The sequence below is a fragment of the Bos taurus genome, chromosome 6, assembly GCF_002263795.3.
Source record: "Bos taurus isolate L1 Dominette 01449 registration number 42190680 breed Hereford chromosome 6, ARS-UCD2.0, whole genome shotgun sequence".
In the NCBI taxonomy this organism is placed as follows: Eukaryota; Metazoa; Chordata; class Mammalia; order Artiodactyla; family Bovidae; genus Bos; species Bos taurus.
The window spans coordinates 68,910,358-68,926,603 of record NC_037333.1 but is presented as its reverse complement, the minus strand read 5'-3'; the positions used below and the strand labels follow the sequence as shown (position 1 = coordinate 68,926,603).

The 16,246-nt window shown below is 41.1% G+C and overlaps 1 protein-coding gene across 2 annotated transcripts in view; it reads left to right on the top strand.

Annotated features, from left to right (window-relative positions):
* Positions 1–16,246, top strand: part of SCFD2 (sec1 family domain containing 2) — a 397,062-nt gene that overhangs the window by 9,418 nt on the left and 371,398 nt on the right. For both annotated transcript variants that reach the window (NM_001078005.1, XM_015471617.3), the window contains exon 2: positions 5,087–5,255. In NM_001078005.1, the coding sequence (NP_001071473.1) occupies positions 5,087–5,255 (169 nt within the window). The remainder of the gene's footprint in view (positions 1–5,086; positions 5,256–16,246) is intronic.

Genomic DNA, 16,246 nt, shown 5'->3' with positions numbered 1-16,246 from the left:
TGCATCTTAGATTTATATCATGATATTATCTTTTTTCCCTTCCCTACTTTTTGTACCACCTAACTCATTTTTGGCTCTGGATTCAGTGAATTTCTACCCTGTAGACTCCTCAAAACTCTTTGATCCGTCCTTGGCTGGTCTCTGGATAAGCATCAGTTCTTCAGTGCTCAGCTTTCTTTATAGTACAACTCCCACATCCATACATGACTACTGGAAAAACCATGGCCTTGACTAGACGGACATTTGTTGACAAAGTAATGTCTCTGCTTTTTCATATGCTGTCTAGATTGGTCATAACTTTCCTTCCAAGGAGTAAGTGTCTTTTAATTTCATGGCTGCAATCACCACCCGCAGTAATTTTGGAGCCCCCAAAAATAAAGTCAGCCACTGTTTCCACTGTTTCCCCATCTATTTGCCATGAAGTGATGGGACCAGATGTCATGATCTTCGTTTTCTGAATGTTGAGCTTTAAGCCAACTTTTTCACTTTCTTCTTTCACTTTCATCAAGAGGGTCTTTAGTTTTTCACTTTCTGCCATAAGGGTAGTGTCATCAGCATATCTGAGGTTATTGATATTTCTCCCGGCAATCTTGATTCCAGCTTGTGCTTCCTCCAGCCCAGCATTTCTCATGTACTTTGCATATAAGTTAGATAAGCAGGGTGACAATATACAGCCTTGACATAATCATTTTCCTATTTGGAACCAGTCTGTTGTTCCACGTCCAGTTCTAACTATTGCTTCTTGACCTGCATACAGGTTTCTCAAGAGGCAGGTTAGGTGGTCTGGTATTCCCATCTCCTTCAGAATTTTTCACAGTTTATTGTGATCCACATAGTCAAAGGCTTTGGCATAGTCAATAAAGCAGAAATAAATGTTTTTCTGGAACTTTCTTGCTTTTTCGATGATCCAGCAGATGTTGACAATTTGATCTCTGGTTCCTCTGCCTTTTCTAAAACCAGCTTGAACATCTGGAAGTTCATGGTTCACGTATTGCTGAAGCCTGGCTTGGAGAATTTTGAGCTTTACTAAGTGTGTGAGATGAGTGTAATTGTGTGGTAGTTTGAGGAACTCAAAAGCCTCTTGATGAAAGTGAAATGGAGAGTGAAAAAGTTGGCATAAAGCTTAACATTCAGAAAATGAAGATCATGGCATCCGGTCCCACCACTTCATGGGAAGTAGATGGGGAAACAGTGGAAACAGTGTCAGACTTTATTTTTCTGGGCTCCAAAATCACCACAGATGGTGACTGCAGCCATGGAATTAAAAGACACTTACTCCTTGGAAGGAAAGTTATGACCAACCTAGATAGCATATTCAAAAGCAGAGACATTACTTTGCCAACAAAGGTCCGTCTAGTCAAGGCTATGGTTTTTCCAGTGGTCATGTATGGATGTGAGAGTTGGACTGTGAAGAAGGCTGAGTGCCGAAGAATTGATGCTTTTGAACTGTGGTGTTGGAGAAGACTCTTGAGAGTCCTTGGACTGCAAGGAGATCCAACCAGTCCATTCTGAAGAAGATCAGCCCTGGGATTTCTTTGGAAGGAATGATGCTAAAGCTGAAACTCCGTACTTTGGCCACCTCATGCGAAGAGTTGACTCATTGAAAAAGACTCTGATGCTGGGAGGGATTGGGGGCAGGAGGAGAAGGAAAGGACAGAGGATGAGATGGCTGGATGGCATCACTGACTCGATGGACGTGAGTCTGAGTGAACTCTGGGAGTTGGTGATGGACAGGGAGGCCTGGCCTGCTGCGATTTATGGGGTCGCAAAGAGTCGGACATGACTGAGCGACTGATCTGATCTGATCTGATCTGATCTTGAGCATTCTTTGGCATTGCCTTTCTTTGGGATTGGAATGAAAACTGACCTTTTCCAGTCCTGTGGCCACTGCTGAGTTTTCCAAATTTGCTGGCATATTGAGTGCAGCACTTTCACAGCATCATCTTTCAGGATTTGAAATAGCTCAACTGGAATTCCATAACCTCCACTAGACTTGTTCATAGTGATGCTTCCTAAGGCCTACTTGACTTCACATTCCAGGATGTCTGGCGCTAGGTGAGTGTGAGTGATCACACCATCATGATTATCTGGGTCATGTAGATCTTTTTTGTACAGTTCCTCTGTGTATTCTTGCTACCTCTTCTTAATATCTTCTGCTTCTGTTAAGTCCATACCATTTCTGTCCTTTATTGAACCCATCTTTGCATTAAATGTTCCCTTGGTATCTCTAATTTTCTTGAAGAGATCTCTAGTCTTTCTCTTCTATTGTTTTCCTTTATTTCTTTGCATTGCTTGCTGAGGAAGGCTTTCTTATCTCTCCTTGCTATTCTTTGGAACTCTGCATTCAAATGGGTATATCTTTCCTTTTCTCCTTTGCTTTTCACTTCTCTTTTGTTCACAGCTATTTGTAAGGCCTCCTCAGACAGCCATTTTGCTTTTTTGCATTTCTTTTTCTTGGCGATAGTCTTGATTCCTGTCTCCTGTACAATGTAATGAACCTCCGTCCATAGTTCACCAGGCACTCTGTCTATCAGATCTGGTCCCTTAAATCTATTTCTCACTTCCATTGTATAGTCATAAGGGATTTGATTTAGATCATACCTGGATGGTCTAGTGGTTTTCCCCACTTTCTTCAGTTTAAGTCTGAATTTGGCAATAAGGGGTTCATGATCCAAGCCACAGTCAGCTCCTGGTCTTTTTGCTGACTGTATAGAGCTTCTCCGTCTTTGGCTGCAAAGAATATAATCAATCTGATTTCGGTGTTGACCATCTGGGGATGTCCATGTGTAGAGTCTTCTCTTGTGTTGTTGGAAGAGGGTGTTTGCAATGACCAGTGTGTTCTCTTGGCAGAATTCTGTTAGCCTTTCCCCTGCTTCATTCTGTGCTCCGAGGCCAAATTTGCCTGTTACTCCAGATGTTTCTTGACTTCCTACTTTTGCATTCCAGTCCCCTATAACGAAAAGGACATCTTTTGGGGGTGTTTATTCTAGAAGGTCTTGTAGGTCTTCATAGAACCGTTTAACTTCAGCTCCTTCAGCATTACTGGTCGGGGCATAGACTTGGATTACCATGATATTGAATGATTTGCCTTCGAAATGAACAGAGATCATTCTGTCATTTTTGAGATTGCATCCAGGTACTGCATTTCGGACTCTTTTGTTGACTATGGTGGCTACTCCATTTCTCCTCAGGGACTCTTGCCCACAGTAGTAGACATAATGGTCATCTGAGTTAAATTCACCCATTCCACTCCATTTTATTTTGCTGATTCCTGGAATGTCAATGTTCACTCTTTCCATATCCTGTTTGACCACTTCCATCTCCTGTTTGACCAGGTCTCAATAAATATTAGCTATTCTGATGAAGATGATGAAGGTGGTGATAGTGATTCCTTGCATTTCTGGTGTAGTCTTTTCTACCTAGTTCTTCTACCCAATTAATATGACATGGCAAATACAATAAAGAGATATAGATAGAAAGACATTAGGAAATCAAGTGTTAATTGATTTGAAGTGAGTGAGATCAAAACAAGCTGATTTGGCCAGTCACATCCATTGTTGCCACTCTAATGGCAGAAAGTGAAGAGAAACCAAAGAGCTTCTTGATGAGGGTGAAAGAAGAGAATGAAAAAGCTTCCTTAAAACTCAACTTTCAAAAAAATAAGATCATGGCATCCGGTCTCATCATTTTATGGCAAACAGAAAGATTGGAAGATTGGGAAAGATTGGAAGCAGTGGCAAATTTTATTTTCTAAGGCTCCAAAATCACTGCAGGTGTTGACTGCAGCCATGAAATTAAAAGATGCTTGCTCCTTGAAAGAAAAGCTATGACAAAGTTAGCATTTCAAAAAGCAGTGACATCACTTTGCCGATACAGGTCCATATAGTAAAAGCTATGGTTTTTCCAGTAGTCACGTACAGAAGTGAGAGTTGGCCCGTAAAGAAAGCTGATTGCCGAAGAATTGATACTTTTGAACTGTGGTGCTGGAAAAGACTCTTGAGAGTTCCTTGGGCTGTAAGGAGATCAAAGCAGTCAATCCTAAAGGAAAGCATCCCTGAATATTCATTGGAAGAACTGATGCTGAAGCTGAAACTCCAGTACTTTGGCCACCTGATGCAAATAGCCATCTCATTGGAAAAGACCCTAATGCTGGGAAGGGTTGAACGCAAAAGGAGAAGGAGGCAACAGAGGATGAGATGGTTGGATGGCATCACTGACACAATGGATATGAGTTTGAGCAAACTCCAGGAGATAGTAAAGGACAGGGAAGTCTGTTTTGCTGCAGTCCATGGGGTCACAAGAGTTGGGCATGACAGCAACTGAACAACAACAACAGCTGGTTGTTGAAATGGTATCTTTCAAGCATTGATAACTTTTGGAAAGATAACTTGGCCTTATGGAAAAGCATTAAGCTTTGTAATTGGTCTTGATTTTAATTTGAGCTTGTTAATTCATTTGTTATTAAAGGAGTTAATATATGTAAAGCACCTAGAGCAATGCCTGGTAAATAGAAAATGCTCTATAAATCCTTCTATCAGTACAAATTTTTCCATTCATTCATTTGTTATTTTCTTCATCTAACAAATAATTAGTAAACCTACCAGCTGCCAAGTTGCCTTTATGTAGAGAATGGACTAGGTAAATTGCCATTATGAAGATAAGCTACTAGCAAAGGGGAGATCTGCTATTCTTGGTCAGGTCACTAAGCCCTTCTAAGTCTTAAAGTCTTCATCAGTAAAATTAAGAAAATCTTTTTGGCTCGAAAGTTTCAAGATAGTGTCATCTTATGACACCATCTACCTGACCTACCAAATGTTGACTGTTTGTTTATTCACTAAATACCTGTTGATGCCTTCCATGTGTAGGCACTATGCCAAGTCCTGGAAATATGGCAGTAACCAGAGCAGACATAGTGCCTGCCCTCAGGGACAATTAAGTCCAACACACAAGACATACATTGTCTAGGTAATTGTGAACCTGGTTAGTGTTACCAACGGCAAAATGTTAGGATTGTGTTACTGATTTCTGTAACAGCTTCTTTTTCCTCCTATTTTGCGAGTTCATATTTTCTTGTCTGTTTAAATAGGGGCTGTAGGACATCATGGAGATAACTTGGTGGAGAAGATCCTTGCAGTGCTTCCCCAGCTTCCAGGCCACACCAATGATGTGATGGTTAACATGGTGGAGCTCACTGCACTCCAAGATGAGGAGGAAAATCAGAATGTGGTTGTACCTGGCTGTCTTGCACAATCCAAGTAAGATGTGTGGTTTTTTTCCCTCTTTTCCTTTTCTTTCTCTTCTGGAGTGTTCCTGTAGAAAGGAAACAATGAAGAGTTCAGTTGAGTTTAGTTCAGTCGCTCAGTCGTGTCCGACTCTTTGGGACCCCGTGAATTGCAGCATGCCAGGCCTCCCTGTCCATCACCAACTCCCGGAGATCACTCAGACTCATGTCCATCGAGTCAGTGATGCCATCCAGCCATCTCATCCTCTGTTGTCCCCTTCTCCTCCTGCCCCCAATCCCTCCCAGCATCAGAGTCTTTTCCAATGAGTCAGCTCTTCGCATGAGGTGGCCAAAGTACTGGAGTTTCAGCTTTAGCATCATTCCTTCCAAAGAAATCCCAGGGCTGATCTCCTTCAGAATGGATTGGTTAGTCTGGTTGAAAAATTTATAGTGGATAACATTTAGAAAAAATAATTTTTCTAAACTTTGAAATAATCATGTTTGTTAAACAATGTAAGCCAAGAAGTAAAGAATTTTGAAAAGGTGTTATTTACATGTAATAAAAGTTTGTTCCCAGGGTCAGCTAAGTGAGTCAATTTATACATCTCCATTCCTCAGACAGTTTCACATGGAGTTGAGGCTAGGCTTACTCAACTTCTCTTTCCTAGCTGACTCTTCCACATGACGAAAATACTGCCCACAAAGCTCTGAAACAGTGCCATCTTATTATGTAAATAATATACTCTTGGGCATCAGTGGGAAAAGTTTTTATTTCTGTGTATACTTTTGCACATGGTTAGAGAAATCAGAGAAAGAAGGTGGGGTATTTTGTATTATGCAGAGTTCCCAAAAAAAAAAAAAAAAAAATCACTCCAGAAACATGACAATGAAAAGAAACAGGAATTACCTTTCCTACTTCTTCCTTCATCAGCAGTTTTTATGAGAAAAAATATATATTTCAAGAGAAAAAAGTGTTTGAGTAGCTATTTCCCTCACCTCCCAAGTTTTAAAGTTTTAAACAAAGCAGGACCTTTCAGCTGTATAGTTTCCAGTGTTAATAGTAATAGATGTGTTTGGAATTTCCTGTCATAGTTGGGATTAATCTTCAGCTCCTGAGATTTTCAGCTTTTTTGTAGACAGTTAATAACATTTATTGGATGCCTAGTGTGTATGGGCAAGTGTATGAAGAAAACAGAACGTTCGGTCCCTGTCTTTTTGTGTGCTCTTACACACAATAAAAACAACGGCTTGTGCTTGGCAGCATATATGCTAAAATGTCGGCCTGATGGCTTGAAGCTATACAAACTCAGAAGTAATTATTATTGGAAATATTTTTAGCTTCTCAGAGGGCAATTTAAAACTTTATTATTAAGGGCTTACTTTGAGCATTACTCTGGACTAAGTAATATGGAGGACATAAAGTAATATGAAATGTCATTCTTGCCTTCAAGGAACACTTTCTTGTTGGGTAGCCATGATTTACACACAGATACAATTAAAAAATAATAGAATGATACAGAATTAAGACTCATGTGTCTGCTATAGATTATGACTCCTATAAGTGAAGTATCAAGTTAATGTGGCCTTTGTAGATCAGTGTGGGCATTGTGGAAGTGGTGATGCTTACTTTAGTTATGTCTTGAAGAATTCAGAAAAGGAGAGAGGGCCAGCATGAAGATGGGTATGGAAATAAGGACAGTCAGGGCCTAATGTGATGGGTTGTGAGAAATAAAGACAGTCACAGGACCATCACTGGACCTTCACTGCATCAGCTTAATTAGCATTTTTCAGGACTTACTATTATACATGCCAGGCATTGGGGAAGTCATTTAAGTTTCACAATGACCCAATGAGGTAGATGTTTTTATTCTGTATAAGGAAACTAAGACAAAGAGACATTAAGTAACTAGTAGGACATAGGATTAGAATTTGAGCCCAGAATATTTGACTTCGAGGCACTGTGTTAATTTATGTACTATGTATGCAGGGGCCAGAGAAAATCTAGCCTCATGAATAGCTATAAATAAACAATGAGAGAGAAAAACACAAAGCTATTTCATGATTTAATTTGGGGAAGCCTATGTGTTCAACATAATGGTTACATGAACAACAGGAATCAGTTTTGACTAATTTCAGCAAAAAGGGAATTTATTAAAGGGGATTGGAAAGCTAACAGAATCAAAGGAAGAATGGTTAATCAGATTTTGGAATGGATTAGTACAGTTCCTGAAGCAGAAACTCCAATACTTTGGCCACCTGATGCGAAGAACTGACTCATTGAAACAGACCTGGAAAAGATTGAAGGCAGGAGGAGAAGGAAACGACAGAGGATGAGATGGTTGGATGGCATCACCGACTTGATGGACATGAGTTTGAACAAGCTCCAGGAGTTGGTGATGGACAGGAAGGCCTGGTGTGCTGCAGTCCATGGGGGTCACAAGGAGTTGGACATGACAGGGACTGAACTGAACTGAACTCAAGAGCCAAGAGCTCTTGAGCCAAGAGCTGGGACCAAGAGCTCAGGAAAAGCTCTTCCAGTCATTGACACAAGAGAGACTGAATTTCAACTGTTTTCTGTCTTGAGTCACTCTACCTAAGATTCAGATTCCAGGGGAAAAAGTAAGATTGGCCTAACTCGGGGCCAGTAGGGGTTGGGAGCAGTTTATGCTGACTGAGATTTGTGCCAGGATCATATGGCATGGCAGAGGGATAGTTCTTCAAAGGAAAACTGGAATGTTTATCAAAAGGAGGGAGAGAGATCCTGAGCATATGTCTTTTCCACTCCTGGTCTGTGTTTTTAATGGGTGCCTTTTCCTCTCTTTAGACTATGAGTGAGTATTGCATAGAATATCAGTTTTCAGTGCCACTCAAGTATCAGAGTGCAGTCATAAATATCCAAGGCAGTGGTGAATTCTAGAAAGATCTAAAGAAAACTTTAAGGAGAGCAAGTTTGGTGACATAGTGAGACCAGAAGGCAGGTCGCAGATGATAAAGAGAAAAATAGAACTATTGTAGACTTACAGAAAATTTGAACAGATAAAACAGAGCATTCCCATAAAAAAATAGTGAGAAAATTATAACCAAATAAAAATATAAAACAATAATTAGGAGAAAATATGGTATTTTCTTTATAGTTGCTTTGAAGACTGAAGGAATCATGCTGATTAATTTCTTTGTAAAGAGATATTGAAATCAATTACAGCCAACCTAGTGTCTACTATACTTCCATCAGAATAATGACAGTCACTACTATCTCCAGTGCCACCCCCAAGAAAGTTCTTAGTGAAATGAGTGTGAGGATTAAAAAGTCAGTACTAAAAGGCAAAACAGATGGCTGTTTGGCGATAAATAATGTGACTGCAGTGGAATAATCTTTTAAAACCAAGTCTCTCACTAGGATATAAACCTTAACAGGCAAACTTGATTGCTAAAATAATTTTTATAAAAGGTTTTTTATAATTACAGCAATTAAAATTATGACCTATGCAGATGAAAATTTGATAACTTAGATGCATTATAACATGGCCTTCCAGTTCCTGTCCACTGGTCACTGGGTTATGTGGAATATATTGTTCAAGAAAGAGGCAGGATCTTTTCTGTTCTCATGTTTACCTTTGGTTGAAGTGGGTTTCTATCCTCTGCCCCAGCTCCAGTCTCCTAACCTACACTCTTTCAGTTCCTGAAGAACGCTTTCCCTCATGCCCTACCTGCGTTGACTGTGTCTGTTCTTGGTGCCCCTGCCTTGGTTCAGCCCCACACCCCCAGTGCAGCTGGTTGCACTCTGTCCAGTGCCCACTTTTCCTCCCATAGCACCACGTGTGCCTGCCTCATCTTTCATTCTCTCCTCCTTCCTCGCTTCTTACAGCTACGCTTGCTTCCTTTCTCTTCCTCCAGTAGGGCACTCACTTTCCTGCCACAGGACTTTCCTCTTGATTTCCTAGATCATTCTGCCTGTAGATATAAACCTGCCCTGATTTCCTGTCTTCCTTCCTTCTCAGACCTTCATATTTCCTTTCTCTCTCTAGCTAGTTTTCCTCCTCAGCCCAGATAACTTTCTAATGAACTTGCTGATGTTGTGTATTTTTCTGTCCCTTTCCTAGAGACCTACAGAGTGAACTACTAGAGAGTCCTCTGGAAGGAGGGATATTTGTCTGTTTTCTTTGCAGCTATACCCCCTACCTGTAAAAGGCAATGGCACCCCACTCCAGTACTCTTGCCTGGAAAATCCCATGGATGGAGGAGCCTGGAAGGCTGCAGTCCATGGGGTTGCTGAGGGTCGGGCACGACTGAGTGACTTCACTTTCACTTTTCACTTTCATGCACTGGAGAAGGAAATGGCAACCCACCCCAGTGTTCTTGCCTGGAGAATCCCAGGGACAGTGGAGCCCAGTGGGCTGCTGTCTATGGGGTCGCACAGAGTCGGACACGACTGAAGCGACTTAGCAGTAGCAGCAGCAGCAGACCCCCTACCTAGAACAATACCTGGCACTCAAGAGATTGCTTTTGTTTTTTTGTTTTGTTTTGTTTGTTGATTGGTTTTTTGGTTTATTTGTTTTTGGCCATGCTGTGCAGCTTGGGGAATCTTAGTTCCCTGACCAGGGAGTGAACATGAGCCCTCAGGAGTGAAAGCATGGAGTCCTAACTACTGGACTGCCAGGGAATTCTCATCAAGAGAGTTTGTTTGATGGTGATGGTGCTGCTAGGGCAAGATCTGTGAGACAGAGAAGCTGAAGACTAAGAGAGGTGACGTCAATCCAGAGCATAGGAGAGGTTAATATGGGGATGTCAAGATTCTAGTCATTTATTTGGCTGCATTGAGTCCTAGTTGTGGTGCATGGGCATAGTTGCCCCCTAGCTTGTGGGGTTCTCAGTTCCCTAACCAGGGATCCAACCCACATCTTCTGCATTGCAAGGTGGACTCCTAACCACTGTACTGCTAGGAAAGTCCCTAGACTCTAATTATTGAATATTTAAAACAGTCACATCGTGTTAGCTAAATATAGCAAAATTGGCCCAGAAATTCTGCTTTTAAGACCTTATTTCTTAGATGTATTTTGTACACATGTAGAATGATATATTACATTAATTTGTCATAGCAGCATTTTTAATAATAAGACTGGAAATAATTTTCATATCTTATCAGTTCAGTAGATTGTGGTATATTCATACTATAAAATAATATATAGCTATTGAAATAGGATGAAGATTGAATAATCCATTTATATATTAATAAGCAATGAGCTCAACGACATACTTCAAATGAAATTAGCAAGGTATAGCACACCCATTTGTTAGAAAGGGGGAGATATGTATTCACATTTGCTTGTGATACATTAAATATGCCTGGAAAGTGCACAAGGAACTGATGATATTGGCTGCCTTTGTAGAGGGGTACTAGATGGCCAGAGCTTGCTGAGAAGTTGGTGAAATGAATGAAGGTGGAGGATGGTAGAAGATGTCTTATTACATATATTATATACTTGTGTGTTTTGTATTTTCAATCATGTGAATGAATCTTCCTGTTAAAAACATAGAAATTATTCAACATCACTCGTTATTAGAGAAATGCAAATCAAAAGTACAATGAAGTATCACCTCACACCAGCCAGAGTGGCCATCATCAAAAAAATCTGCAAACAGTAAATGCTAGAGAGAATATGGAGAAAAGGGACCCATCTTCCACTATTGATGGGAATGTAAGTTGATACAGTCCCTTATGGATATTGCTTTAAAAACTATGAATAAAACTACCATATGACCCAGCAATCTTACTACTGGGTATAAGTAAGTAAGTGTTAGTCGCTCACTCATGCCCAACTGTTTTTGACCCCATGGACTGCAGCCCACCAGGCTCCTCTGTCCATGAGATTTTCCAGGCAAGGATACTGGAGTAGATTGCCATTTCCTTCTCCAGGGGATGTTCCCAACCCAGGGATTGAACCCGGGTCTTCTGCACTGGAGGAAGATTCTTTACCGACTGACCTACTACTGAGTATATACACTGAGAAAACCATAATTGAAAAAGACACATGTACCCTGTGTTCATTGTAGCAGTATTTGCAATAGCCAGGAAATGGAAGCAACCTAGACGTCCATTGAGAGACGAATGGATAAAGAAGATGTAGTACATATATACAATGGAATATTACTCAGCCATAAAGAGAAACAAATTTGAGTAGTTCTAGTGAGGTGAGTGAACCTAGAACCTGTTATACAGAGTGAAGTAAGTCAAAAAGAGAAAAACAAATATCGTATATTAATGCATATATATATGGAATCTAGGGGCTTCCCTGGTAGCTCAGCTGGTAAAGAATTGGCCTGCAGTGTGGGAGACTTGGGTTTGATCCCTGGGTTGGGAAGATAACATGGAGAAGGGCATGGCAACCCACTCCAGTATTCATGGTGAATCTCCATGGACAGAGGAGCCGGGCAGGCTGTAGTCCATGGGGCCACAAAGAGTCAGACAGGACTGAGTGACTAAGCATAACACATGGAATCTAGGAAAATGGTACTGATGAACGTTTTTGCAGGGCAGGAATAGAGATGCAGACATAGAGGCATAGAGTATAGACTTGTGGACCAGTGGGAGAAGGAGAGGGTGGGACAAATTGAGAGAGTAGCGTTGAAACATACACATTACCATATGTAAAATAGATAGCTAAAGGGAAGTTGCTGTTTAACACAGGGAGCCAACCTGGTACTCTGTGACAACCTAGAGAGTTGGGCTGGGGTGGGATATGGGAGGGAGGTCAGAGAGGGAGGGGAAATACGTATACTTACGGCTGATTCATGTCCTTGTGTGGCAGAAACCAGCACAACGTTGTAAAGCCATTATCCTCCAATTGAAAATAAATTTAGAAAACAAATTAGATTTAAATAAAAACACTACTCCCTTATTAAGCTAGCTTAAGGTAGGATTCTGTGCTCTTAGGAAGGAAAACTGCTGTCTCTCACTTTGGAACCTCTACAGAGCTTCTTGTCTTCCATTCCCAATGAACCATACTTTTCTTTTAATATTTCTATCAAAATGCCAAAACATTATACCCCAGTAATTTGTGTGTGTCCATTTCCCCTGTGCTGTGCTCAGTTGCTTCAGTCCTGTCCAGCTCTTTGCACTATTGACTGTAGCCCTCCAGGCTCCTCTGTCCATGGGATTCTCCAGGCAAGAATGCTGGAGTGGGTTGCTGTGCCCTCCTCCAGGGGATCTTCCTGACCCAAGAATCGAAACCATATCTCTGGTGTCTTCTGCATTGCAAGCAGGTTCTTTACCCACTGAGGCACCTGGGAAGCCCCGTCCATTTCCCCTACTATACTGTAAATTCCTTAAAAGTAGTAGTGCACCAGGCACTTCAAAAGTGCTAATAAATCGCATAAAGAAAGAATGAATAAATTTTATTAGATTTGAGGCCAAGTATAAAAATGATGACATAAATCCCTGAAGAGCCTTAACTGTTTCATTTTAGCACTTAGGTCATTATCTAACATTGATATGTTTTAATTTCTTCTGTAAGTTCCTATAGAGTAGGCATTTTCTATGTACTTTTCACCAAATGCACCTATTGTCTAGGTCAGTGAGAAGGAAGGATGGTAACAATGAGTGCCTAAATTTTTTCAAACGTTGTACTCAATATTTAAAATGTATTATTTCATTTAACTCTGAAAACAACTGTTTGTTGTTGTTGTTCAGTCGCTCAGTCATGTCTGACTCTTTGTGACCCCATGGACTGCAGCATGCCAGGCTTCCCTGTCTTCATCTCCTGGAGCTTGCTCAAACTCACAGCCATTAAGTCGGTGATGCCATCCAACTATCTCCTCCTCTGTCACCCCCTTCTCCTTCTGCCTTCAGTCTTTGCCAGCATCAGGGTCTTTTCTAATGAGTTGGCTCTTTGCATCAGGTGGCCAAAGTATTGGAGCTTCAGCTTCAGCGTCAGTTCTTCCAATGAATATTCAGGCTTGATTTCCTTTAGGTTTGATTGATTTGATCTCTTTGCAGTCCGAGGGACTCTCAAGAGTCCTCTCCAACACCACAGTTCAAGTTAAGAGAAAGAGACTGAGTAACTTGCCTTAAGCCAAACTTCCCCTAATTGATTGAATCAGGTCATTGAAAATATCTTTTTGATGTTTCTTTAAAAAAATTGAGAAATAATTGGCATACAGCATTATTTTAGTTTTAGGTGTAGACCATAATGATTTGACATTTGATTGTATTAGCAAATCATCACCACAACAAATCTAATAGACATTCATCACCAGATTTTTTTCTTGTGATAAGAATTTTAAAAGTTTACTCTCTTAGGTGACTTTCAAATATGCAGTACAGTATTATTAACTGTGGTAACCAGGCTGCACATTACATCTGCAGGACTTATTGACTTTATAACTGTAAGTTTGCACCTTTCGACTCTATTTACCCATTCTGGTACCTTGCCGTCTGCCTTTGGCAACCACCAATCTGTTCTCTTGGAGACGGCAATGGCAACCCACTCCATGGACGGAGGAGCCTGGTAGGCTGCAGTCCATGGGGTCGCTAGGAGTTGGACACAACTGAGCGGCTTCACTTTCACTTTTCACTTTCATGCATTGGAGAAGAAAATGGCAACCCACTCCAGTGTTCTTGCCTGGAGAATCCCAGGGACAGGGGAGCCTGGTGGGCTGCCGTCTATGGGGTCGCAAGAGTCGGACACGACTGAAGCGACTTAGCAGCAATCTGTTCTCTGTATCAATGAGCTTTGTTTAAAAAAATTATTATTTTTTAATTCCAAGGCACATTTATTTTCTACTATACCATACCAACCTCTGATACATGCTTAGTTAATGAATGTATAAATAGACCAATGAATTCAGAAATTATGGGTACTCTGGTTTATTATAGTTTTAAATAAATTAAGACCAGGGCACTGTGCTCCAAGGTCTTTTTAAAATTACATACTTAGTTAATTTGTTTATTAATTATTTATTTTTGGCTGCGTGGAGTCTTTGTTGCTGCAAGTGGGTTTTCTGTAGATGTGGCGAGCAGTAGCTACTTTCTGCTTGCTGTACTTGAGCTTCTCATTGCAGTGGCTTCTTCTTCTTGTGGAGCTCAGGCTTACTTGCCTCATTACATGTGGAATCTTCCCAAACCAGGGGCTTAACCCGTGTCCCCTGCATTGGCAGGAGGATTCTTAACAACTGAACTACCAGGGACGTCCACAAAGTGATATCTTAAGTCCAATTTTCTTGTTAGTTTTTATGTTGAAGGTGGGATTTTTTTTTCTTAGACTATAGAACAATGGAATAATAGAGTAGATCTTACAGTGAGAGACAAATGCAACAGTGGTTTCACCCAAACCACTGATGAGCTAATTTTTTGTTCAGTTCAGTTCAGTTGCTCAGTCATGTCCAGCTCTTTGTGACCCCATGAATTGCAGCATGCCAGGCCTCCCTGTCCATCACCAACTCCCGGAGTTCACTCAGACTCACATCCATCGAGTCAGTGATGCCATCCAGCCATCTCATCCTCTGTCGTCCCCTTCTCCTCCTGCCCCCAATCCCTCCCAGCATCAGAGTCTTTTCCAATGAGTCAACTCTTTGCATGAGGTGGCCAAAGTATGGAGTTTCAGCTTCAGCATCATTCCCTCCAAAGAAATCCCAGGGCTGATCTCCTTCAGAATGGACTGGTTGGATCTCCTTGCAGTCCAAGGGACTCTCAAGAATCTTCTCCAACACCACAGTTCAAAAGCCTCAATTCTTCAGTGCTCAGCCTTCTTCACATCCAACTCTCACATCCATACATGACCACAGGAAAAACCATAGCCTTGACTAGACGGACCTTTGTTGGCAAAGTAATGTCTTTTCTCTTCAATATGCTATCTAGGTTGGTCATAACTTTCCTTCCAAGGAGTAAGCGTCTTTAATTTCATGGCTGCAGTCACCATCTGCAGTGATTTTGGAGCCCAACAAAATAAAATCTGACACTGTTTCCACTGTTTCCCCATCTATTTCCCATGAAGTGATGGGATCAGATGTTATGATCTTTGTTTTCTGAATGTTGAGTTTTAAGCCAATTTTTTCACTCTCCTCTTTCACTTTCATCAAGAGGCCTTTTAGTTCCTCTTCACTTTCTGCCATAAGGGTGGTGTCATCTGCATATCTGAGGTTATTGATATTTCTCCCAGCAATCTTGATTCCAGCTTGTGCTTCTTCCAGTCCAGCGCTTCTCATGATGTACTCTGCATGTAAGTTAAATAAACAGGGTGACAATATACAGCCTTGACGTACTCCTTTTCCTATTTGGAAGCAGTCTGTTGTTCCATGTCCAGTTCTAACTGTTGCTTCCTGACCTGCATGTAGGTTTCTCAAGAGGCAGGTCAGGCGGTCTGGTATTCCCATCTCTTTCAGAATCTTCCACAGTTTATTGTGATCCACACAGTCAAAGGCTTTGGCATAGTCAATAAAGCAGAAATAGATGTTTTTCTGGAACTCTCTTGCTTTTTTGATGATCCAGTGGATGTTGGCAATTTGGTCTCTGGTTCCTCTGTCTTTTCTAAAACCAGCTTGAACATCTGGAAGTTCACAGTTCACGTATTGCTAAAGCCTGGCTTGGAGAATTTTGAGCATTACTTTACTAGTGTGTGAGATGAGTGCAATTGTGCGGTAGTTTGAGCATTCTTTGGCATTGCCTTTCTCTCGGATTGGAATGAAAACTGACCTTTTCCAGTCCTGTGGCCACTGCTGAGCTTTCCAAATTTGCTGGCATATTGAGTGCAACACTTTCACAGCATCATCTTTCAGGATTTGAAATAGCTGAACTGGAATTCCATCACCTGCACTAGCTTTGTTCGTAGTGATGCTTTCTAAGGCCCACTTGACTTCACATTCCAGGATGTCTGGCTCTAGCTGAGTGATCACACCATCGTGATTATCTGGGTCGTGAAGATCTTTTTTGTACAGTTCTTCTGTGTATTCTTGGCACCTCTTTTTAATATCTTCTGCTTCTGTTAGGTCCATACCATTTCTGTCCTTTATTGAGCCCATCTTTGCATGAAA